This window comes from Schistocerca serialis, chromosome 7 (genome assembly GCF_023864345.2).
Source record: "Schistocerca serialis cubense isolate TAMUIC-IGC-003099 chromosome 7, iqSchSeri2.2, whole genome shotgun sequence".
Taxonomy (NCBI): Eukaryota; Metazoa; Arthropoda; class Insecta; order Orthoptera; family Acrididae; genus Schistocerca; species Schistocerca serialis.
Genome location: NC_064644.1, coordinates 70,654,396 through 70,681,400, shown reverse-complemented (window position 1 = coordinate 70,681,400; position 27,005 = coordinate 70,654,396). Strand labels below are relative to the sequence as shown.

At 39.7% G+C, this 27,005-nt stretch overlaps 1 protein-coding gene across 1 annotated transcript in view; it reads right to left on the bottom strand.

The window, feature by feature from the left end:
* Positions 1–6,497, bottom strand: part of LOC126412892 (uncharacterized) — a 47,617-nt gene extending 41,120 nt beyond the window's left edge. Inside the window, exon 1 of the mRNA XM_050082781.1 lies at positions 6,381–6,497. Within this exon, the coding sequence (XP_049938738.1) occupies positions 6,381–6,421 (41 nt within the window). The 5' untranslated portion in view covers positions 6,422–6,497. The remainder of the gene's footprint in view (positions 1–6,380) is intronic.
* Positions 6,498–27,005: the final 20,508 nt, after the last annotated feature.

The following is a 27,005-nucleotide window of genomic DNA, read 5'->3' as shown; positions in this document are numbered from 1 at the left end:
AGAGAACGTGTATCCAGAAAGAGAAAGACGGACGGCGACAGCTTGGAAGGAACTGTTTAAGGGGATTGGGTGATAATGGAGAGTTTCATGGAGAAGAATCACGAGTCCTCCATGTGCTGTGGTGCCTTCAACAGAGGGGAGGTCATATCGGACGGACTGAAAATGAGGGAGAACAAAGCGGTCATGGGGACGCAGCTTTGTTTCCTGAAGACAGAAGATGACCGGCGAGTAGGATCGTAAGAGGATCGACAATTCATCCCGATTGGCTCGAATGCCGCGGATATTCCAGTGGATAATGGACATAGGGTGAACAGAAAATTGAGGACTGTGACCAAGGTCGCTGTCAACTCAACGACTGCTCAGAGCTTGCGACCGACAGGATGGAATGGCATTCAGCCGAAGGCAGAAGATCCTGATCCATAGGTTGGTCAGGAGCAGCTCCTGCCACCAGCGATCGGCCGGTTCACCGGCCACCAGCAGTGCGCCTCGGCGACACAGAGGACGGCCGAGGGCGATTTCCGCCAGGTGGTGCTGTAGATGGGACACGCCTTGGCGGAGAAGGAGAGGAACTGGGTTTCTTTGTAGCCTTCTTGGAAGTATGATGTTTAGATGAAGGAGGAACCGATGGTTGTGAAGTTGCGGTACGTAAAAACTCTTCACGAGTATGCTCTGTTTTCGAAGACTTCGTGTCTGACTTGTGGGCTCGAGATTTAGCAGAACCCGACGAAGGGTGAGCCATAGAGTGGGCAGGCGAAAGCGGGGAGGTTGAACGGGCGATCTTTGCGCTGGCCGATCTGACGACCTTGGCACTAAAAGTGAGGTCGCAAGTCTGCGTGGCTGCCTCCTTTGTTAGCCGAGGAGAAGCAAGGACAGTGCTGTATTTTCCATTCTGAGGCACGGTGGGCTGTCGACTGGCGAATAATTTTCGAGCAGCAAAGGTCGACACCTTTTCCTTTACTCTGATCTCCTGGATGAGCTTTTCGTTCTTGAAAACGGGACAATCTCGAGAGGAAGCAGCGTGGTCACCCATACAGTTGATGCAGCGAGGGGATGGAGGTGGACAAGCACCCTCATGGGCATCCCTGCCACACGTAACACATTTGGCCGGATTGGAACAGGACTGGCTGGTGTGATTGAACCGCTGACACCGATAGCAACGCGTAGGGTTTGGGACGTAAGGGCGAAAGGAAATTATCTCATAGCCTGCCTTGATCTTTGATGGGAGTTGAACTCTGTCAAATGTCAAGAAGACAGTGCGGGTTGGAATGATGTTTGTGTCAACCCTCTTCATAACCCTACGAACAGCCGTTACGCCCTGTTCAGACAGGTAGTGCTGAATTTCTTCGTCAGACAAGCCATCGAGGGAGCGTGTATAAACGACTCCGCGCGAGGAATTTAAAGTACGGTGCGGTTCCACCCGGACAGGGAAGGTGTGTAGTAGTGAGGAACGCAGCAATTTTTGTGCCTGGAGGGCACTGACTGTTTCTAACAACAGGGTGCCATTCCGTAATCTGGAACAAGACTTTACAGGACCTGCAATTGCGTCGACACCTTTCTGAATAATGAAAGGGTTGACCGTGGAGAAGTCGTGACCTTCGTCAGACCGAGAAACAACAAGGAACTGTGGCAACGATGGAAGAACTGACTGTGGCTGAGACTCAGTGAACTTACGTTTGTGAGCAGACAAAGTGGAAGGTGAGGAAACCATTGCGGAAGAATCCCCCATGATTACCGGCGTCTCCGATGGCGCGCTCCTCCCTTGTGGGGGCCCTCTCTGAGGGCACTCCCGCCTTAGGTGACTGTTCACACCTCAGGTCACACCTCCCAACAAACGGACGGAGGGACCAATCGGCACTTTCGGAAGGTATCAGCTCGGGTAATCACCCCTCCCTGGGCCTGGCCGTTACCAGGGGGTACGTACGTGTCCTACCTGTCTACCCGGGGCGGGGAATTACGCGTTACCCCGTCACCGGCTACGCATGGAAGTGCGTGGGTCGGCCTTCAGACACGCACAGGGAGGAAGAAAGAGAAAGGGAAAGGAAAGAAGAGGGGGTCTCAAACGCCGCAGCGGAGAAAAGGGTAAAGAGAAGAGGTAAGGAAAAGAGAAGGACAAAGGAAGGAAGAAGACATACAAGCAAGGAAGGTGAAGAATGTGGTACATTTGCAAGCGTCCGTCTCCGGACGTAGGCACAAACCATACTCCCAGAGGGGGAGAAAGTGAAGGAAAGAGCCAGAGGTGAGGGGGAGGGGGCAAAGACAGGGGATGGGGAAGGATGCGGAAAGGGAAGGTATGCAGCCCGGAAAGGAAGGAAGGCCACATTAGCTCGGGGCCCCGTGCTCGCTACGCACGTATCCACAAAAGAGTTGTGGATCCACTGGGGGGATCTTCTGGAGTGTGTACCTAAAGAAATGAACTGTTTAATAAACAGAAGTGACCAGTAAGAATAGTATGTTAAGTAGAAAATTGCTCATCTTGCAGATGCCTTTTTAAAAACCTAAATTCTTGCATCCCAATATATTTACAATGTTGCTGACAAAAATAAATTGAAGCTGAACTGTCCCCCCCCCCCCCCCCCCCCCGGGCCCATGCAAATGTATTCTACCTGGTGCAAAAGTATTCTACTTCCCATCAGACAAAGCAAAAAATGGGTAATCACAACCAGTTCAGAGGAAAACTTAAAAATTATCTCATTAGTCATTCTTTCTACAAATTAACTGAATATCTAGACTCAAAGATTTAAAAGGTATGTTGGCTATATGGCAAGTAGCAGTGTGTTGTGAGGCTTCATGACAAATGCAACCATGGCTGAATATTTACACATGTAGGAAACCATTTTCTCTATAAAAACAAATCAGTGTAATTGCTGTGTCTGTCTACAACTCAACATCAGCTTTATATGGTGAGTAGCAATCCATCCTTTTCATGATACTGTCATTTTTCCATCCTAGATTTTCCATTGTTGAAATATTATGTTGTGTATGAAAGCTGTTTAATAAAAAGTTTTTCAAAGTAGCAGATTTCTTCCTTACTTGGTTTGATTTAGCTGCTACTTACAACCATACTCTGCAAACCACTGAACAGCATGGTAGGGAATGTCCCACTGCACCCATCATTTTATTAGGGCTTCTTCCCATTCCACTTACATATAGAAATGCAGAAAAAAATTCTGTTTAAATGTGTCTGTGCAGATTGAAATTAGTCTACTCTAATCTTACCCTCGCAATCCCTACAGGAGATGCTGTATATTCCTAGACCCATCATTCAGAGCTGGTTCTTGAAATTTTGTAGTAAGTTTTCTACGGATAGTTTACATATATATCTTCAAGTGTCTGCCGGTTCAGTTTCTTCGGTATCTCTGTGACACACCGAGAAGTCGAACAAACCTCTGACCTCTTCTGAATATGTTCAATGTCCCCCGTTAGTCCTATTTTGCATGCATCACACTCACTTGAGCAATACTCTTGCATAGGTCAGATGAGTGATTTGTAAGGAATCGCTCTTGTATACTGACCACATCTCCCTAATATTCTATCAGCGAACCACAGTCTGCCACCAGCTTTGCCTACAGCTGAACCAAAGTGATCCATTACACATTCCTACAAAGAGTTGGCCTGCAGACAAGTAAATGTCAAGTTGACAGATTCCAACTGATACTGTTTGATACCATGGTTCTTTCATTTTGTGAAAGTGGACAATTTTACTTTTCTGAAGACTTCAAGCAAGTTGCTAATCTTTGCATCACTTTGAAACCTTATCAAGATATGACTGAATATTTGTATTTAATTATTTTCAGACAGTACTTCATTATAGGTAACAGCATCATCTGCAAAGATTCTGAGGTTGCTATTAATATTGTCTGCAAGATCATTAATACACAAGATCAACAGCAAAGATCCCCACACACTTCCCTGGAGCTCATCTGAAATTACTTCTGCATCAAGGACTCTTCATCCAAGGTAAAGAAATCCACTACCCATTCACAAATTTCTCTCAATATTCCACACAATCATAGTTCTGATAATAAGCACAGGTGTTGTATTCAGTGAAATATTTTCTGTAAATAAAAAAATACTGCATCTACCTGACTGCCTCGATCTATGGCTTTCAGGACGTCATGTAAGGAAAGTGTGAGCTGGGTTTCACAAGTTTGATGTTTTTGGAGTTCATGCTGGTTGGCATGGAGTGTGTCATTCTGTATGAGATATCTCATTACATTTGAGCTCACAATATGTTCTAAGATTCTACAACAAAAGGATGTCAAGGCTACTGAACAGTAGTTTGGTGGATCATTCTGCTACCCTGCTTGTAAACTGTTGTGATCAGTGCTTTCTTCAGCTACCGGGCACAGTTTTCCATTCAGTGGTTATGTGTGAATGGCACTAATTTATTGTAACAGTATTGTGAAAAGGTTAGTTACAACTCACCATATAGTTGAGATGTTGAGTTACAGATAGGCACAACAAAAAGACTGTCCCAAAATGAGCTTCTGGCCAACAAGGACTTTGTCTCTGACAGCTGAAGCCAGATACTGGCTTCAGCTGCGAGGGACTGTGGTTGTGTTCATGTGTCTTTTTTTTTTTGACAAAGGCTTTGTTGGCCAAAAGCTTGGTTTCTTTTTGTTGTGCCTATCTGTGACTTGGAACCTCTGCTGTATAGTGATTAAGAACTATCCTTTTCACAATATCATTACATTTCAACCTGGATTTTTCCACTGTTTGCACTAATTTATTGTTAATGTCATACAGATTTTTCTATTATTTGCTTATCATCTGTTAATGTACACAATGTGTCACTCCAGCATCCACAAAGTTGGTTCTTGATGGGATCTACACAATGTAGTAAATAACTGAATGAATACTTAATTCGTTTTTGTAGCTGCATTGCCCCAAAGGATAACTGTTTAGGGTAAAAGTGGCTGAAACTATGAAAATAAGCCAGCACTCTGTCTTCAAGTGAACAGTCAGAAATTAGGTAGGTACAAAAACAGTGATCTGAGATTTGTTATTTAATCTGTTTTGACTAATTTTGCTATCTAGCTAAACGCAAAGGAATTTCACACACAGGGTTTAACTTACTGTATGATCCTAAGGTATGTTTCTGGCACCAGCAAGTCATTTTAATGTTCTTGGGATGTGATTCGTCTAATGCAACTAAATAAAATACTCTTTTTTATTGTACTATAAGTGGTTTACGTATTATTTGTGAAGCATCTTCTGTGGAATTTTGAGTTGTTATTTGTTTGTATATGCCACCGGAAGATGTTCTTGGGCAGTTTGCATATCAAGGATATCTGAATTTCGGCATTTAATGAACTCATTTCGACTTAGCAACTCGCGTTCGTTCTACATCGTGTTTTGGTCGTAAGTTTGGCAGAAATGCAAAATTAAACTGGCTAGAATTGCACGTTAATAGCGTACATAGCACTATACAAAAACGGCAAGTGAACTGACGTTTAGCTGTGGTGCATTTCAACAGACAGTTCGCATATTTTGCCGAGATTTCTGACTGGAGCAAATAGAGTTCAAAGTATTAAGTGACACCTAACAAGTCGCTACAGTCTACACATACAAAACAATTTTTCCACGCAAAATTAAAATTTTTGATAAAATAAGTGAATTTTATTGACAGTTGAAACAAATCGGATGGAACGTTTTCAAGCTGATGATCACTGAAATCAGAAACTAAGGGCTGAAGCTGTAATGTGATTAATATCATTGTCCCCCACGTCCTTGAATATGTAAAATTTTAGATCAAATATGATCACCAAAACATTACCAGTATAAAACGAATTTAGAATAACCTACCAGTGTTGTGCATAATTATAATACTCAAATAATGCAGTGGAGTTACTAAAAGCATTTTACTTTCTGTGGGGTTTTAAAATTGCAATTTTATTTTTGTCACCATGTTTCATTTGAATATCTCTCATTCCACACGTGAACACCGCAGGTTCTCGTTTAGTATCGTTTATTTGCATTCAAATATACACCGTATGCACAAATTCTAAAGTTTTCAAGGAATCCTAATAAAACTGGTTTAATTTACACATGAGACTGCAAATAATGTGTCGTGACACAGTCTTTAATGTAGGGCGCTTTCCGCAGTTATATTTACATTCTAGCAAATATCCGTATATTCATACTGCGGTCCAATACGAAGTTTTTGGTTCGAACGCGTTAATAGGCATACATGTCCAAAAATCCTTCACTTGTTCCCAAACTAAAAACCGGAGCTATTTACCAAACAATACACTTAAAAGGCGTTAGTTCATTCCCTCTTGACTGCAATTACATATCACGAGCCTCTCTTACAAAACACGTATAACCCAACAAAATACACAATCACAAGCCAACGCTATGCAACTATGTGTCAAACTTACGAAGCAGCTGTAATATCCAAATTCGCGCCGACTGAAAACATATGACTTCCGATCAGTCATTCGAAATCTACATCTTTGTTTCCGACCAGTGAGCTTATTGAGGTCACTGTTTCCGACGCACAGCACCGTTTACAACGCTATTGAACGTGCCATACAGATGATCCGCTCAAATGTTTTGTACACTCAGGTGTGACAACAAGTATGACGTGTTACTGTTGGATTTTGTTTTTATAGGCATATTACGACTTCTCAGATTGTACAATTAACAGAAGCCGCAAATAAGAACAAAGAAACCTCTACCACAACGAGATATCTTAAAGTCAATTCACTCTGGTCGTCACGTCACGTCAATGCATTTCAACTGGCGGCATTCACACAGGCCGTCAATGGGCCGTCACCTCACGCCAGGTCCCATCAAATTTTCTGGGGAAGAAAGTTTTGACGGCGTTGTCGTCTGGTAACATAGAAAGTTAACCTATTTTCGCCTCGGTCACTAATGAAATAGCAGTGGATTTTGTGCTTTTATGTCTTCTTTAACTTTACTTTTCACTATAACTGTGGTTTGTTTTCGTGGCAAATTCCAAATGTTGTACGACGACTTGGATATTTTTCCACTGAGTGTTCTTCCACTAGCAAGGTCAGATATCTGAAAACGAAAAAATATTAAGGTTTTGTAATAGCAGAACAGGCCTGACGCCCACTCTGTACATAAAAAAGAAAATGAGTTGACTAAGTAATTTTCAGTAAATAACATTTTAAGTGAAAGAGTCAGTTCTAATAAAGAAGAAAAATACAGTTGTTTATTACAGTTATGCAAGGGAAAAACAATGACTAAGATAAACAAATCTATTCATTCCCTTATAAATGTTGTTTGATGTTTTTTATGTCCTCATTTTCGCTAGTAAATAAATGGTGACGTTTTAAAATGTTGTTTCAGTTCACAGCACTTTACCAAACAAAACTGATGAAGATACATCGTGGAGCTTGCTTTGGCCATTAATAAACTTTATTGTTGTTAGAAGAACATCTTATTTTTGGATCTATGAAACTAAAACTACATCTAATGTAGTTCCTCAATTTCACACAGACATACATTACTAGACTAGCGACTTTTTCTGAACCCTGACATTTGATGAGGTAAGATGACGATGTCAGGAAGTTTGTGTTCATTTATTTTCATTTAGATGACAAGTTCCATCGGACCGAGAGAGGTGGCGCAGTGGTTAGCACACTGGACTCGTATTCGGGAGGACGACGGTTCAATCCCGTCTCCGACGATCCTGATTTAGGTTTTCCGTTATTTCCCTAAATCGCTTCAGGCAAACGCCGGGATGTTCCTTTGAAAGGGCACGGCCGATTTCCTTCCCCATCCTTCCCTCACTCGAGCTTGCACTCCGTCTCTAATGACCTCGTTGTCGACGGGACGTTAAACACTAATATCCTCCAGTTCCATCGGACCAAATTGAGGAGCAAATCTCCAAGGTCATGGAAGTGTCAGTACATGAAATTACAACATAGGGGTAATAACAGATAAAAATAAAATGTTTATGAACTCGAAAAAAAGTCAAGCCATAAGTTTAAGTAAACGCAATCAGCAATACAACGAGAATCAGCTTAATTTTTCAAGGAACTCTTCAACAGAATAGAAGGAGTGACCCATGAGAAAACTCTTGAGTCCAGAGTTGAAAGCGCGTGGACTACTGCTAAGATTTTTGAATTCTAGTGGTAGCTTATTGAAAGTGGATACAGCAGTATACTGCATACCTTTCTACACAAGAGTTAAGGTAGTCCACCCCAAAGGCAGGTTTGATTTCTGCCGAGTATTAACGGAGTAAAAGCTGCTTGTTCTTGGGAATAAGCTAATATTATTAACAAGAAATGACAATAAGGAATATATATATTGAGAGGCCAATGTCAAAATACCTGGACTCGTGAACAGGGGTCGACAAGAGGTTCATGAACTTACATCACTTATTGCCCAAACCGCCCAATTTCTGAGCCAAAAATATCCTTTTAGAATGGGAAGAGTTACCAAAAAATATAATATTATACGACATAAGCGAATGAAAATAAGCAAAGCATACTAATTTTCGTGTCAAACGATCACTCACTTCAGATACCGTTCGAATACCATAGTAAAAATGACAGCATTAAGTCTTTGAACAAGATTCTGAATGTGGGCTTTCCACAAAAGTTTACTGTCTATCTGAACACCTAGAAATTTGAATTGTTCGGTTTCGCTAATCATATGCCCAGTCCTAACACGATTTTCTGAAACGAAATGGCGTTTTGAGATTTACAAGATGGTTTAAAGAATTTCTGCAGTTGAGCAAAAATTTGTATAATAGCTGAGTTTAACACATACAATGTAGACTCGTGTTATGAGAAGAGCATCAAGTTATATATATATATATATATATATATATATATATGTTTAAAGCGTATTATAGCTTTTGTAAGAACACTCAAATGAATAAAAACACTTAATATCAACGACAAATAGCATGTTGTACTTACAGTAGCAATTTCATAACGAGCATATTATTCGAAGAGAAGCCGAAATTGATCAAAACTGGTCAAAAGCACATCAGCAAGCTACGTCTGTTAATACCAGATTATTAAACCCCCTAAAATATGCATGAACTACTTAAATACTACCGGTATTTCAGATAAAGGAAACTGTAATCTAATTATTCAGGCTCACATACAGTACAAAAGCAGAAATAGGTAAGATGTTTCTAGTTATGCTTGCATTGAGACGTGTTCCTTTTCTTGTATCTTCTGTCTGCTATACAAAAAATTACAGCTAAATACGATGGATGTATTGACCATTATGTCAAAACTCTAATGGTAGCATAGTTACATCAGTTTATTCCCATTTCTTATGAGTGTTTCATTTACACAACAGCAGGGCTTTGAAAAGTCTACTTAAAACATTGAAGGAAAAAAAGAAAGATACACCTCCAGAATTTTACAGCACAGGCTCCATGACTGACTGGGCATGGGCATAGGAAAACTTCTAAATGAGGCATGTGATCACCAGACTGGCAGTCCATGGTTTCCACCACCTTATTTGCAACAACACGTCATATCATGAACCAAAAACAATGTGTGAGTGCAAAGTGTGCATCAGATATGCAAATTTTACCATACAAAACTCTGTTCCAAAAGGAATGTGACTATACAAATCACAATATGTAACATTTTGGATCAATGGAAGCATCTGATTCCACTCATCTGCTTTGAACTGTGATGTAAGGGCGTTTATGAGTTGGTTGTGTTCATAGATGACGTCTTGTTGTGTTTGATGGTGCCCTCTAGTGGTGTGTATGTATGTGCTGAATGTGATGTGTTGTACTGGATCCATTTGAGCCTTGTGTGTATGTATTAAACTGGGAACATACAAACGACAGAGAGGCTTCATCCCACCATAGCCCTCAGTGGTTCACAACTCCACAACAGGCCACAGCAGTTCATCCACCACACTGATGCCCCACATCGAACCCAGTATTACTGTGTGGTTCGGCCCCCCCCCCACCTCCACCCCCAGGAACATCTCATACCAGATGAGTTTTGTGTGGTAGAATAGTTATGGTGTATACTTATGTGGAAATGGTGTTTGCGCAGCAATCGCTGAATCGCCAAGACAGTGTAACTGAGGTGGAATAAGGGGAACCAGCCTGCATTCGCCGAGGTAGATGGAAAACCCCCTTTAAAAGCACCCACAGGCTGGCTGGCACACCAGACATCGACACTAATCCACAGCGCGAATTCGTGCCAGGGACCAGCATGCCTTCCTGCGCAGGAAGCAGTGTGTTAGACCGCGCAGCTAGCCGGGCGAGCTCATTTCAGCCTGGGTGTTGGATATCTGAAGTTGCTGGCGGTGTTTGTAGTTCCAAACTTAAGGTTTGGAAGTGTTTTCAGTGAGTTATCAATTAAATTTTTTTTTGTTTATGAGTTTGGCGTTTTCGTTAGGTGTTATTGGTTTGCTGTTTCTGTTGTGGTAAGATGTTTAATTTATTGTGGGCTTCTGTTGTTAGGTATGGATATGACAATGAAACGTAACAGTGCTATGTTGTGGCCGCAGATGGGGGAGGACTTGTTGTCTGTTATTAAACTCCTCCAGTTATTTTTACTGAGTGCTGTAACTGTGAAGTGTAGTATTTGTCACAAGAATATGAGATTGACCAGAGTTCTGATGTCTCGGACTGGGGACTGGTGTGTGTGTGTATATATATATATATATACATACATACATACACACACACACACACATATATATATATATATATATATATATATATATATATATATATATATATATATACACACACACACAAACACACACACACTTATATATATATATATATATATATATATATATATATATATATATATATATATATATAAAAGTGCCAGAATTTTTTGGTAGTAAGTAACTGTTTTCTTTTTCTTGAGTTGGGATGTTTTGTGTATTTATGCTGTACTGAATGTCCTTTGATTTAAATAGGGATGTTTGATTTTTGAATTATTGAGGTGTTGTGGTTTTCATTTAATTTTTTGTAGTTGTGGGTGTTGGTTTCTTGCTATCAATAGTTGTCGTTGACCAATATTTGTGAAGGGAAATGACCAATGCCAATTTCATACTTTTAGTTTTGGGTGTTGGTGCTTCAGTGTCATCACCTGTGATTGAGCAATATAGGTCAAGGGAAATATCAGATTCGAATTTTCGTAGTTTTAGTTGTAGGAGTTGGTGTTTTGATATTGCCAGCTGTGGTTGACCTATATAGGTAAAGGGAAAATCCGATTCCTGTTGATTTTGTTGTTGTAGCAGAATAATGTAATTTTTTTTGTTCATCATTTCTTGTTTTTTTTTGGGATTGTCATGTGTTTCTTTTACTATTATATTTAGCTTGTCCCCACGTGAGTTAACGAGCGTTTCACTCTTATTTAAGTATGTGGCCGAAAGAGTAAGCCTTCAGGAATTGCGAAACGAACCCTGTCGTCCAGCATCATGTGCCACAAAGAGCGCAGCTTTGTCACAAGATGGGAAGATTCATTGGCACTTAGTGTGCTGAATGAGACCTAAGCACTGTAGTGTGTGAAAGAGACAGACAAGAACCTACATAATAGGGAAACCCAGTGGAAACTGTTTGTGGCCAGTCAGATGTAGCAGTGTTAAATATGGCGGACCTAAGATCGGCATTAAAGGGAAACATTTATGGAAACTATTTAATTCTGTAGCCACAGTAATTTTAATCTGTCATCCTTAATAAATTTTCGTGGTGATCCCAATAAAACTTGAATATTGCTCATATCTATAACAGTTTAGGATTTACTGTTAAAGTGAAATTAACAACTTTTGTAACAAAGACCTGCATGCTAAAATCTGAATGCTTTGGTCGATCTTAACAATCGACATTTCACATAGAAGCGTATCATTAAAATGACAAATGCTGTAAATATCAACTCTGTAACTTTATTTGTTTAAAGTTACATAAATTATCAGTATTTTCAGTTAAGCATCAGATCATCATTTCCTTCACATATGACACTTTACTGAATCGTTAGGTTATAGAATATTTGTTGTAAAATTAGTGTATAAAAGTTATTTTTCGTTCTTTATTTATTAATCAGAAAGCACATTGGTGCAAGGCTACTGGCCATGACATTCAAAGGTAAGAAGAGAATTGTATTGGTTTTATGCAGAAGAATTTATCATTTATTATATAATGGATATTATTGTCACTTCATTTAGAACATGAAAGTGGTCGAGCTTTGTTTGTTTAAACATGTTAAAGTGTAAAATAATGTAGAATAGGTTGTAGGCACTCAGATGGATGGCTTCAGGAAAGAGAACTGCCCTAGCCAGTTCAGCGAGGATGTTCAGGGTGCAGGAAACGTGGCTGGGGATGGGCAGAGGGACAGTGCTGGTGGAGACGTGAAAGCGGACGGCCAGACTTTAGGTAGGTAGGAATTGAAACGACTTAGAAAATTTCGCATTGTGTGGTATCACGGGACTTAGTCTCTGAATGGTGAGCAGCCACGCACCTGGTATGAACTCTATCTTTCCGCATAGTTAACGAGGTGGTGTATCGAGCCTGTAAATCTCGATGAGATTGTGAATGTTTGAACTGTGTCAGATGGATATGCGCTCGAGTGTAATAGTAATTCTAAATACAACTACTTTCGCTGTTGGTTTCCTTTTTGAATAATCATTATTCTAACCAAAAGGCAACTGTGTGGCCTACATCATTTATGGGCTGTTAATTTAGCTCCTGATATTATTATTACTGTTGTTATTTGTTATATTAACACTGTATGTTTCATATAATTTCGCAAACTTGCCGTCAGCCAGATAATTTAACCAAAGTGTCACAAGTGTCTAATATAGGGCGTGTAATGCGACACGTACTGTTCAACCCCTAGATGAGTGAACCAAGAGGAAGCCCATGTGAGCCTGAACATCTTTGGGATGTTTGCTCACAATTGGGGGCTCATCTGGGATAGGAACTTCAAAACTGTTAGTTGAGGGATAAGAATCTTGCAAAGTGTTGGAACAGGACTGGATTTTGGAAAGTGTTAGTTGCGGAATATGAACTCTGGAAAGTTTAGAATTGTATTTGAATTCTGCAAAGTCTTTCCAAAAGTATTGTCTGAACTACGATAGGCTGAACCTCTCGCAAAAGTTAAATGTGAGACCGGTTCAGGGCTGAAAATAAGGTTTCTTTAATAGTTGTGAAATTACAATTGTAATTCTCACAGTGAACGACCTTCTGTGATCTAGGTTCCAAGTCTGTGGCAGTTTAGGCTGTTTGCGTGGGGACTCCGAGCTACGGATTTTTCAACAGTTGTGTGCACTGAGTTTTAGCTGTGTTTAGGAGTGATAAAAAAATAATGCAGAAGAAGAGTCGTCTTCGAAAGCATGTGGTTCCAGCCAGCAGTAGCACCTTCAATGGCGATTCATCATGCAGTGGCGGCTGCAATACGATGGCAGAGGCTACAGCAATACCATGGCAGAAGTATCCAGCACAACAAAGCTAAGTACCTGCTCTGATAGCGAGATTATGTATGATTTTGTAGTTCAATCGCCAGTAATAGACGACGCTAATATTAAGCAGTCAGCCAGTTTGTGTGGGTCCGAAAATACTAGCGAGCCACTTAGCCCAAAGTCGGAGCAGGAGAGCAAGATCTGTGGTGAATTGAGTAGGGTGAATAGTCCTAAATCAGGCAGTTTGCGGGAGAAGTGATGTCACAATTAATGCAAATGATAAGAGGATTGGGATCCAAAACTGATTCTGTTAAAACCGATATGAGTGAAGTAAATTTAAATATTGATTCAGTTCAATCCGAAATAGCTTTGGTTGTGAAAGACGAAGTAAGTAAAACTGCTAATGGAAGCGTTAATTGATAGATGGAAAATTAAAAACCATCTGGGGTGAAATGGGTAAAATTCCTGATGAAGTTGGGATAATTGACTCAAAGGTAGATCAAGTAGAGAAAAATTTCAGTGATGAGGTGGAGCAGTTGCAGGCAGATCTGGGAGGCAACGTAAGAAATTGTATGAGTAGGCAAGATACTCTAATGGCTGTGACAACAGAGGCTATTACCAACTTACTTGTTCGAACAGGTAAAGGGAAGAAAGAAGTAGATAAAATAAAGGAACAAGTCGAATCTGGCATTAAAATTGAAAATGATGAAGTTAAAAAGCAAATCAATTAAATAAAAAGCGAGTTGAATTCTTTAGCTGCACATCAAACCCCTAGAGTGATCATTGTTTCGTGTATGAACTTGGGAATGGCCAAATGTTTTGCAGACGATGGGAAATATCAAATAGTAAATTTTCTAGCAGCATGCAGGGATGGTTTCATAAGGGGAATGTCTGGCGAAGCGAAGATAAAATTCGTGAAAAGACATTTAGAAGTTGAGCCGCAATCGAGGGCAAATATACACAGTGATACATTCACTACCTATGAAATATTTGAAAGCAGTTTCGTGAACAAGTTCAGGAGTGAAGCGAAGGAAACACGGCTCCAAAATGAGTTTCTGAAAGGGCCAACATTTAAATACAGGAATGGGTCGATGCGAGATTTTTGTAAAGGTGAACTTGCGAGATTAATGCATGTGAAACGTCCATTGGGAGTGATTACTGAAATTACGACGTTGAAAAGGCGGTTATGAGAAAATTTGCAGTAGGATCTAGTGCACAGTCCTAGCAACTTAATAGATGAATTTTTGGACGTTGAAATTTAAACCTCAAAGTAAGCAGTCAAATAGTTTTCAGAGTGAAAATCATAACTACAGTCTGAGTAACTACTATGAAAGACATCCAGGAAGTTATCAATGCAATGCAAACAGCAGTTTTGGTAAGGGAAATGGTAACAGGAACACATCCAATGATAAATTTGAAAGGGTTAATGGGAACGAATACTTTCGTGACAGGGGCCAAGACCAAGAACATAGATTTTAAGGACCGGCATCTGGCGGAATGAACCAGTGAGATGGGAGATCGGGAAACGAAGTTTCGCCACATCTCAGATCCGGAGATGGTAAAATATACTTGCGGTGATTAGGATGTGAGTAAACAGAAATGTGAAAGGTGTCAATAAATCGGCAGAAAGGCTTCAGAATATTGAAATGAAATTAGTAAGAAATTAGAATCAAATAGGTAAATTTCCAAATCAGATCATACAGAAAAGGGGTAATCATAAGATAATGAAAGATAGTGATAAAGGTGATGACGACTATTTAGGACTAAATTATCTATTTTATGAATGTGAGACGAAAGAGTATGTGACTGTTAATACAATGAAAGATTCTACATGCCAAAAGAAGGCTGAGGTGGAGCTGAATTTGCTGGAGTTAGATGGTATAGAAAATTCTAAAGAGGTACTAACCAGCAGTAACGATTATGGTGATGAAGGTGATGATGTCCCAGGTGATATTGTGATGGCGAAAGTTGTTAGGGAGGTTAATAAAGGCGGCCTAGAATTAGTCGCATCAGCTGTTGATGAATTTGTGTGTGTATCGGCGGATATTGGTGAATTATTTTTGAAGGAAGGTAGTAATGATGTTTTGTGTGCTGAAGTTACGAAAGTTGAAGCTGTTGGTACTGGGAAGAAATCTGTGTGTATCTTTCAACTAATGGAGGTGAACCAGAAAGTCTGGTGGATCTGTGGATCTCGAATGTTTGTTTGAGAATGAATGTGGATCTGAAATTGATGTGCGATCTGAAATTAATGTGGATGCTCAGGTTTAAATCAAAACACTGTGGAATTTAATGGTACTGTTGATTCAGAAATTGCACAACGCTGTAGCTACAATTTAGGTGATGAAACGGCCGAGGATGGTGAATCAATGGACTATTCTTATAGTTGTGATTGGTCGATGGAGGTAAATGAGGTTTTATGTACCGAGCTGTATGTTGTATCAGCGGCTGTTGAAAGAGTACTGTTTGTGAACATGTTTGTAATGATGTGGAAGTAAAAAGTAATGCTTTATTTCATGATAATGATGTTGAGCTACTAATGTCGATAATTTTAAGGGAGAATACAGCGAGTTTGATTCTAATAAAGAAAGCGATATTTGGACAGAAGGGTATTAAATGAAACAACAAGTTTACTGTTGCCAGTCACTGTTTATTTATCTCCACTACGCGTTTCAAAAGTTTAAACCTTCAGCATCAGGTGGCATTACATTTGTTAATATGACATTTGTCTGTGTGTTGTGTTATGATATTTTGGAGGAACTTGTGGCACTGTCTAGTGGAGAAACAAAACACTATTTCAGAACATGGTTTTGGGTTTCTTTTGACAAAAAGTTAAACATGTATCTAATGGTAAACATAAAAGTAAGTAAAATAAAGTACCTCCAGTGGGCACAGGTTCCTTTTCGTGTCATGACACACCACATGTATACTGTCATATTTTGTAAACAAATATGGCGTCGGAAACCATTGGGTGCATCGATCGTATAGCAGAAGAGAAAACATTGTCACAATGTACAAAGAATATACTCTCTAACAACATTATTTCAGAATAAATTTTTAAGGGATTTGGAGGTGTTGTTTGAGGTGTTGAATACATTCATTGGAATAAATACTTCAGGTTGTATATAAATCAGGTTTTTGATAAGTTTAAAGCTTAAACTTCATACTCATTTATACAATCAGGTGAAGTATTACAAAGTTGAATTACAAAAATGATATTGGCTACAGTGGTAAAACTATACACAAGTAACAATTGTGGTCAGGATTTGTAGATAGATATGAAAGGCTAGAGGCAGAAGGGGAGGAAGAGAAAGAGAAAGTGAGAGGGAGAGAGCAGGTGGAAAGAGTGATTGTATAAGAGCGACTTTACAGGGCAAGGAGTCTTAAGATTGTATCTGTAATAACTGCCTAAAGGTTGTAGTAATCCAGTCTTTCATATCTATCTATGAATCCCAACCAAAATTGTATTTGTGTGTAATTATTACACTGTAGCCAATATCATCATTGTGCTTAATGTTTGTAACACTTCACCTCATTATATAAATGAGTGTGAAGTTTTAAGTTATTTTAAGTTGTCAAAGACTTGATTTATATACCACCTGAAGTATTTATTCCAACGAATGTATTCAACACTTCAAACAACACCTCCAAATCCCTTTAAAAAGTTTATTCTGTAATAATGTTGTTAGGGTGTATATTCTTTGTACTTTGCGATAGTGTTTTCTCTTCTGCTATATGATCCATGCACCCAATAGTTTCTGACGCCATATTTGTTTACAAAATATGGCAGCATATTATGACATGAAAAGGAACCTGTGTCCACTGGAGGTATTTTATTTCACTTATTTTTATGTTTACCGTTAGATACACGTTTAATTTTTTGTCAAAAGACACCCAAAACCATGTTCTGAAGTAGTGTTTTGTTTCCCCACTAGACAGTGCCACAAGTTCTTCCAAAACATCATAACACAACATACACGCAAATGTCATATTAACAAATGTAAATCCACCTGATTCTGGAGGTTTAAGCCTTTGAAACGTGTAGTGGAGATAAATAAACAGTGACTGCTAACAGTAAACTTGTTGCTTCATTTAATGTCAATAACAGTCACATTAAAGCCTAACCCAAAATGTTTGCATTTAATAGATTGGTATCTTAAGGAGGGACGTAATTTTATTGTAATTGATTGGCAATGGTATGGCAGAACATTACTGTGGTGTGCGTACTGTAAGACCTTTGGTACACACACCATCAGATTATTTGACTTGTCGCTCTAACGAAGTAGGCGAGTGTCAGCAATATGTCTCGTGGTCTTATCGTGGCGTGTGTATCTTCTGCCGTTAGGTCAGACGATAGAAATGCAACTTGCACGCTTAGAGTAGCAGATTGATGGTGACCATCTTTAAACAGAACTTGATTAATTTTCACACACATTTATTAAAGTAATAACAAACATAAACCTTACTTAACTTGATTCTGGATGCTATTTACAGTTGACAATCTGAAGTTCCTTTGGTCTTGGTACGTTAATCTTATTCTCACATATCTCTGATACTTGACAAAGTGTCTATACATTTATCTTCATGGCTATGTACAGGAATATGGTAATCTTATTAGGTGCAGACTGAAACTTGACTATAGACTGGTGCAGACAAATGCAGACAAATGCAGACTGACTAATCGGAGGTCTGTACACTCGTTATAATACCTCGAGCATTCAGGTATCACTGCGCGAGTGTGATCCGTGAGGAGAAGAGATTCTACGTTAGCAGCAATCTCATTGGCTGCGTTACATATTAATACGCGGATCGGTGGAAGCAGAATTTGGTTCGTCTTTATGGCAGCACCATCTCGTAGAGTGGAGACGGACGAGTGCTGCACCTGCGCTGTTGTGCTTAGTGGGGCGCGCTCTAGTGGGAAAGTTGTGTATGCGCTGACTACGTGGAACTATTTACACAAAAATTACTATCCTTATTGCCTCATTTATGGACTCAAGAGGAGATTAAGTTAGCGAGAGATCTAGAAGGGAGAAAAAATGAAACTGGAGCGAAAGAAGCATTTAATGAATTATTTTGGTATGAGTACAAAATAGAGGGACGGATCGAACAGGGTATGTGAGAGAGATGGAAGCCCCACCTCATGAACCATGGACCTTGCCACTGGTGGGGAGGCTTGCGTGCCTCAACGATACAGATAGATGTACCATAGGTGCAACCACAGTGGAGGGGTATCTGTTGAGAGGCCAGACAAACGTGTGGTTCCTGAAGAGGGGCAGCAGCCGTTTCAGTAGTTGCAGGTGCAACAGTCTGGATGATTGACTGACCTGGCCTTGTAACACTAACCAAAACGGCCTTGCTGTGCTGGTACTGCGAATGGCTGAAAGCAAGGGGAAACTACAGCCTAATTTTTCCCAAGGGCATGCAGCTTTACTGTATAGTTAAATGATGATGGCGTTATCTTGGGTAAAATATTCTGGAGGTAAAATAGTCCCCTATTCGGATCTCTGGGCGGGGACTCCTCAGGAGGACGTTGTTATCAGGAGAAAGAAAACTGGCTTTCTATGGATTGGAGCGTGGAGTGTCAGATCCCTTAATTGGACAGGGAGATTAGAAAATTTGAAAAGGGAAATGGATAGGTTAAAGTTAGATATAGTGGGGATTAGTGAAGTTCAGTGGCAGGAGGAACAAGACATCTGGTCAGCTGAATACAGGGTTATAAATACAAAATCAAATAGGTGTAATACAGGAGTAGGTTTAATAATGAATAAAAAAATAGGAATGGGGGTAAGCCACTGCAAACAGCATAGTGAACGCATTATTGTGGCCGAGATAGATGCGAAGCCTATGCCTACCACAGTAGTACAAGTTTATATGTCGACTAGCTCCGCAGATGATGAAGAGATTGATGAAATGTATGATGAGATAAAAGAAATTATTCAGATAGTGAAGGGAGACGAAAATTTAATAGTTATAGGTGACTGGAATTAGGTAGTAGGAAAAGGAAGAGAAGGAAACTTAGTAGGTGGATATGGAATGGGGGTAAGGAATGAAAGAGGAAGCCGCCTGGTAAAATTTTGCACAGAGCATTACTTAATCATAGCTAACACTTGGTTCAAGAATCATAAAAGAAGGTTGTATACATGGAAGAGGCCTGGAGATACTGACAGGTTTAAGATAGAGTATATAATGGTAAGACAGAGATTTAGGAACAAGTTTTTAAATTGTAAGACATTGGTTATGAACTGTAGATTAAAACTAAAGAAACTGCAAATAGGTGGGAATTTAAGGAAATGGGACCTGGATAAACTGACAGAAACAGAGGGTGTAGAGAGTTTCAGGGAGAGCATTAGGGAACGACTGACAAGAATGGGGAAAAGAAATGCAGTAGAAGAAGAATGGGTAGCTTTGAGAGATGAAATAGTGAAGGCAGCAGAGGAGGAAATAGGTAAAAAGACGAGGTCTAATAGAAATCCTTGGGTAATAGAAGAGATACTGAATTTAATTGATGAAAGGAGAAAATACAAAAATGCAGTAAATGAAGGAGACAAGAAGGAATACAAACGTATCAAAAATGAGATCGTCAGAAAGTGCAAAATGGTTAAGTAGGGATGGCTAGAGGACAAATGTAAGGATGTAGAGGCATATATCACTAGGGGTAAGATAGATGCAGCCTACAGGAAAATTAAAGAGTCCTTTGGAGAAAAGAGAACCACGTGGATGAACATCAAAAGCTCAGATGGAAACCCAGTTCTAAGCAAAGAAGGGAAAGCAGAAAGGTGGAAGGAGTATATAGAGGGTCTATACAAGGGCGATGTTCTTGAGGACAATATTATGGAAATGGAAGAGGATGTAGATGAAATGAAATGGAGGATATGATACTGCATGGAGAGTTTGACAGAGCACTGAAAGACCTAAGTCGAAACAAGGCCCTGGGAGTAGACAACATTCGATTAGAACTACTGATAGCCTTCGGAGAGCCAGTCCTGACAAAACTCTACCATCTGGTGAGCAAGATGTATGAGACAGGGGAAATACCATCAGACTTCAAGAAGAATATAATAATTCCAATCCCAAAGAAAGTAGGTGCTGACAGATGTGAAAATTACCGAACAATCAGTTTAATTAGTCACGGATGCAAAATACTAATGCGAATTATTTACATATGAATGGAAAAACTGGTAGAAGCTGACCTTAGGGAAGATCAGTTTGGATTTCGTAGAAATGATGGAACACATGAGGCAACACTGACCCTATGACTTATCTTAGGAAATAGATTAAGGAAAGGGCAAACCTACATTTCTAGCATTTGTAGACTTAGAGAAAGCTTTTGACAATGTTGAGTGGAATACTCTCTTTCAAATTCTGAAAGTGGCAGGGGTAAAATACAGGGAGCGAAAGACTATTTACAATTTGTACAGAAACCAGATGGCAGTTATAAGAGTCAAGGGCCATGATAGGGAAGCAGTGGTTGGGAAGGGAGTGAGACAGGGTTTTAGGTTATCCCCAATGTTATTCAATCTGTATATTGAGCAAGCAGTAAGGGAAATAAAAGAAAACTTCGGAGTAGGAATTAAAATCTATGGAGAAGAAATTAAAACTTATAAGATCGCCAATGATATTGTATTTCTGTCAGAGACAGCAAAGGACCTGGAATAGCAGCTGAAAGGAATGGACAACGTCTTGAAAGGAGGATATAAGATGAACATCAACAAAAGCAACATGAGGATAATGGGATGTAATCGAATTAAATCCAGTGATGTTGAGGGTATTAGATTAGGAAATGAGATGCTTAAAGTAGTAAATGAGTTTTGCTATTTGGGGAGCAAACTAACTGATGATGGTTGAAGTAGAGAGGATATAAAATGTAAACTGGCAATGGTAAGGAAAGAGTTTCTGAAGAAGAGAAATTTGTTAACATCGAGTATAGATTTAAGTGTCAAGAAGTCTTTTCTGAAAGTATTTGTATGGAGTGTAGCAATGTATGGAAGTGAAAAGTGGACGATAAATAATTTAGACAAAAAGAGAACAGAAGCTTTCGAAATGGGATGCTGCAGAAGAATGCTGAAGATTAGATGGGTAGATCACATAACTAATGAGGAGGTAATGAATAGAATTGGGGAGAAGAGAAATTTGTGGCACAGCTTGACTAGAAGAAGCGATCGGTTGGTAGGACATATTCTGAGGCATCAAGGGATCACCAAGTTGGTATTGGAGGGCAGCGCAGGGGTAAAAATCGTAGACGGAGACCAAGAGATGAATACACTAAACAGATTCAGAAGAATGTAGGTTGCAGTAGGTACTGGGAGATGAAGAAGCTTGCAGAGGATAGATTAGCATGGACAGCTGCATCAAACCAGTCTCTGGACTGAAGACCACAAGAACAACAGAGATGGAAGGGAAGGGGAAAACAGTTTAAGTAATAAGTGTGTCTGTGTCTAGATTATAAGATTATTTGGAGGGGTAATTTGCAATGTTTTATTTCAGGATTTATTGTAGATTGTCTGTTGTTTCTTCCCATAAGGATTTTCTTGGCACAAGGTCTGTACAATTATAAAGAGATAGTTTAGATGCACATTTGGGTGCAAGGTGGTCAGAGAATTCGATTATTTGGTGAATGGTACCAAGTCAAAAATCAGTGCTCAGTATGCATATAAATTAGGTTTTTGGGGGTATGTAGGGGATTTATTTATGTGTATGTATGTGTTAGACTTAAGTTTTTGGATGGTATTTTGTTAGTTGTAGTTTCCAAATTATAAGTTATGTCACGCCAATTTGGGTGCATGGAGGTAAGAGAAACTAGGAAAATGAAAATTAATAATGCTTACCTAGGAAGACAGATGTATGTTTATCTACTTATATGAGAATATTTTGGGGGAATAATTTATTGCTGAATGGAGTAAAGATTTGTGTATGCAGCTTCACTTCATGAAATTAAACGTGGGGTGAGATTTGCTCATATCTGTCGTTAGTTTTGAGTCTAAGGAAGTTATTTAAATTAGAAGAAAGTATTAATTTAACGATGAAGTCGATTGGGAATGAATGCATGAATTTAGTGGGACTTGAATACTGTGTCCCAATCACTGAAGAATTTACGAGCATCTTGCAAACGCTGTAAATCAGTTGTTTACTTTGTAGTTTAGATGTGTTTGTATCGATTCTACTGGGGAAAGTGTTCAGTGCAGATCCTAGATGGTTTCGGAAAGTGTTTGTTTTCTGGTATCTGTACCCGATTCGAATTTCAACAGATTTGTTCCCGCAAAATGATGGCGCTGGAAGGCAGCGTCATACAGAATTTCAGTAGTCGGCTCCGAATCTGTGGAGGGCCGCTGGAGACTTCATTGTGTCGAAAAGTTTCTGTGAAAGTGAGCGCAGTGGCGCTGATATTTTTGTGGCATTTTAGTAGACAGTCGATTTTGGTAAATTCATAGTTTTATTTGGCATTTTAATATGCCGCAATTCATAATTTATGTTAGATATAAGTTTCTATAAATTTAAAGCATGCTGCATCAATGCCACTACAAATAACCACACTATTGATCAGACACTTAGTATATTTATGTTATTGTGTTATGAATTTGTGTCTTGAAAATTTGGATGTTACTTCATAACATATATGGCACGCCAAGATGTTATGAAATGGAGGTGTGTGAGTTAAGGAGCATTTCTCTCTCATTTAAATATATGGCAGAAAGAGTCAGCCTTCAGGAATTGTGAAACGAACCCTGTCGTCCAGGACCATTCGGCACAAAGAGCACAGCTTTGCCACGAGATGGGGAAATTCACAGGCACCTATTGTGCTGAATGAGGCCTAAATGCTGTAGTGTGAGAGTCAGACAAACAAGAACCTACGTCATAGGGAAACCCCATAGAAGCTATTTGTGGCCAGGGAGACATAGCAGCATTAAATATGGAGGACCTAAGATCGGCCGCAAAGGGAAACGTTTATGAAAACTGTTCAATTCTGTAGTAATTCAGGGAATTAAGCCACAGTAATTTTAATCTACCATCCTTAATAAATTTTCATGGTGATCCCTATAAAACTTGAATATTGATCTTATCTATAATAGTTTAGGATTTAATGTTGAAGTGAAATTGACAAGTTTTGTAAAAAAGACCTGAATGCTAAAACCTGAACGCTTTGGTCGATCTTAACAATCGACATTTCATATGGAAGCGTATCATTAAAATGACAAATGTTGTAAATATCAACTCTGTAACTTTATTTGTTTCAAAGATATAGTAAATTTAAATTATCAGTATTTTCAGTTAAGCATCAGATCATCACTTCCTCCATACAAAACACATTGAACAATGACAACGTGACACCGTATTGAATTATTAGGTAAATTTTAGTGCAAAATAATTATTTTTTTTCTTTAGTTATTTATCAGAAAGCACATTGGTGCAAGGCTACTAGCCGTGGCATTCAGAGTTAAGAAGGAAATTTTATTGGTTTTATGTAAAAGAATTTAACGTTTATTATACAGGGTGATACACTAATGAAAAGTTTGTGGTACAAAAGTTGCATGGGACAACGAGGGCCATAATATGACACTGGTTTCTTGTTGCTAGGTGGGGTCACATCAGAGATATGAAGGTCAACTTTTCTTTTTAATGGGATGCTATAGTTTGGTACTTATTTTCTGATATTGGCTATCGAGACGAATCCAGTGTTGTGTAACAGTAAGGTCTTTGAAGGTCAATGAAGGTCACAAAGGTGGCATGAATGTTCATTTACAGAAGGTGTTCGAAGTGATAACCATTGTTATCAATGCAGTGCTGCAATCTTCTTATCATGGATTGTGTGGTATTCCTTATCACATCGGCACTTATCAAAGAACATGCTCTGACAATTTTCTCTTGCATATCTTCAGGTGTAGTTAGAACGTCTTTACAATGTCTTTTACGAATTCCCACAAGAAAAAATCCAGAAGTGTCAAGTTTGATGAACGAGCCGGCCATGACACATCTCCTCCACGTCCAATCCAACAATTTGGGAATTGTGTCTGAAACTCATTTCTAGCCATCAGCGAAAATGTGCCGACACCCATCGTGTTGATACCACATTCTGTTCCTTGTTCCTAAAGGAAGTCCTAATGTTTCTTGCAGGAATGTGGTGTACTTCCTATGATTAAGATTTCCTTCGATGAAATAGGGGCCTATAATTCTGTCCTCCAGAATCCCACACCATACATTCACTGACCACGGTTTTTGGTGTGCAACTTGCCACAGCCAACATGAATTTTCAGTTGCCCAATGATGCATGTTATGCAAATTAACATTTCTATGGTTCGTGAATGTAGTCTCGTCAGTAAATAAAATCAAATTAATAAATGTGTCATCTCTCTGAATCTGAAGTTCAGCCCATGGGCAGAATTCATTGTGATGTATACAATCCATACCAGTTAATTCTTGGCGGAGACTGATATGGTAAAGATGATATTTATGGCGATGCAGAACACGAACAACACTAATCTGGCTCATGCTATTTGAGGCGAACTAAGGTGCTCGGACCACAGTGGCAAGAGTGCCAACTTCCGTTTCCTCATTAGTAACTTTCCTTTGCCGTATATGTTTCTGCTGCATTAAAGATCCAATTGTTCTCAGTTTATCATATACATATGTAAATGTACGATGTGTAGGGTGAGTACGTTGAGGATATCTTCCAGTGTATAATTCTCTGTCTCTCACTGAATTTCGTTGGCATTCTCCATAAATGAGAAGCATATCGACTTGTTCTTCATAGGACTACATCATTCACATTCGCTTGATTCGACGATACTAATCTTACCGTTCATATTAGTGCTGTATTGCGAAACCGTCGAATGGTGTTTACATGTCAATGTCACGTTTGACGCATACGCCGTATTCGGCGAATAGTTACTATTTGCACGATATACGAGAGAGAATTGTCAGAGCAAGTGCTTCGATAAGTGCCAAAGTGATAAGGTATACCACTCAATCCATGATAAGATGGCAGCACTGCATTGATAGCAATGGTGATCACTTCAAACACCTTCTGTAAATGAACGTTCATGGCACCTTTTTGACCTTCAAAGACCTTAATGTTATACATCACTGGATTCGTCTCGATAGCCGCAATTAGAAAATAAGTACCAAACTATAGCGTCCCATTTAGGAAAACAAATTTGACCTTCATATCTCTGATGCGACTCTACCTAGCAACAAAAAACCAATGTCATATTATGGCCCTCATTGTCTCATGTAACATTTGTCCCACAAACTTTACATCTACTATCATACTTTTCGAGTTATTCTAGGTGGCAATAGTTAGTGAGTCACCCTGTATAGTGGATATTATTGTTACTTTATTTAGAATGTGAAGTGGTCAAGTTTTGATTATATAAATATGTTAAAATGTAAAATAATGTAGAATAAACTGTAGCCTATCAGATGGATGGCTTCAGGAAAGGGAACTGTCCTAGTCAGTTGAGCGAGGATGTTTGGCGCTCGGGAAACGCGGCCGTGGACGGGCAGAGGGACAGTGTTGGTGGAGACGAAAAAGCGGACGATCGGTCTTTAGGTGGCTAGGAAGTGAAATGACCTGAAAATTTCGCGTTGTTTGGTATCGCGGGACTTATTGTCTGACCGGTGAGCAGCCGCGACCCTGGTGTGAACTCTAACTCGCGTAGTTAACGAGGTGGAGTACTGGACTTGTAATTCGCGATGAGATTGTGAATGATCAAACTGTGTCAAATGGATATGCGCTCGAGTGTAATAGTAATTCTAAATACGACCACTTTGGCTATTAGTTTGCTTTCTGAATAAACATTATTCTGACCAAATCGCGACTGTGTGGCCTACATCATTTATGGGTCGTTAAATTAGTTCCCGATATTATTATTACTGTTGTTATATGTTTCATATAATTTCGCAAACTTGCTATGAGCCAAACAATCTAACCACAGGGTCACAAGTGTCTAATTTAGGGCGTGTATGCGACACGTGTGGGTCAACCCGTAGACTAGTTTGAGCCAAGGCATTTCGACGAAGTGGAAGCCCATGTGAGCCTGAACATCTTTGGGATGTTAGCTCGCACCCACTCTAAAACCCCAAATTTCCCGTGGTTGTCCCATTAGTTTGACTGTACTTTTGGAGGGAGATGTTATTGTTTTATTTACATGTATTTTCGTGTTTGTTGCCATGTGTACATAGTGACGTCATAGGCGCCATATTGGAGACGCTTAGAATAGCCATTTCCGCCATATTGATGACGTCATGCATCTAAGCAAATGGGTAGAATCGGACACTTTTGTAATCCCGAACTAAGAGTATCCTCAAAACCCAAGCGACAGACGTCATTGGTAACGATGTGAGCCACAACTTGCAGATGATTGCACCCCGTACGCTAGATAGCTGCAGGCAGGGCCCCTTCCACGTCTTGGATGAGGCTCCCGGCAAACTAAGCGAGTGCACACTGGATTTCTTTCCAGCCTTCGACGTTATTTCCCTAAGGGGCTACATAATGTGCCTAACATTGGAGCTTCTGGCAAGTTGCAAACCTTTCTCCCTCCATGTACCTGCCTAGACCCTGCTGAAGAGGGACCACCTGTCCACTCGCAGGTGAATGACCAAGGCCAGATGGGCAACCTCCACACTGACTCTCCAGCTCAAGT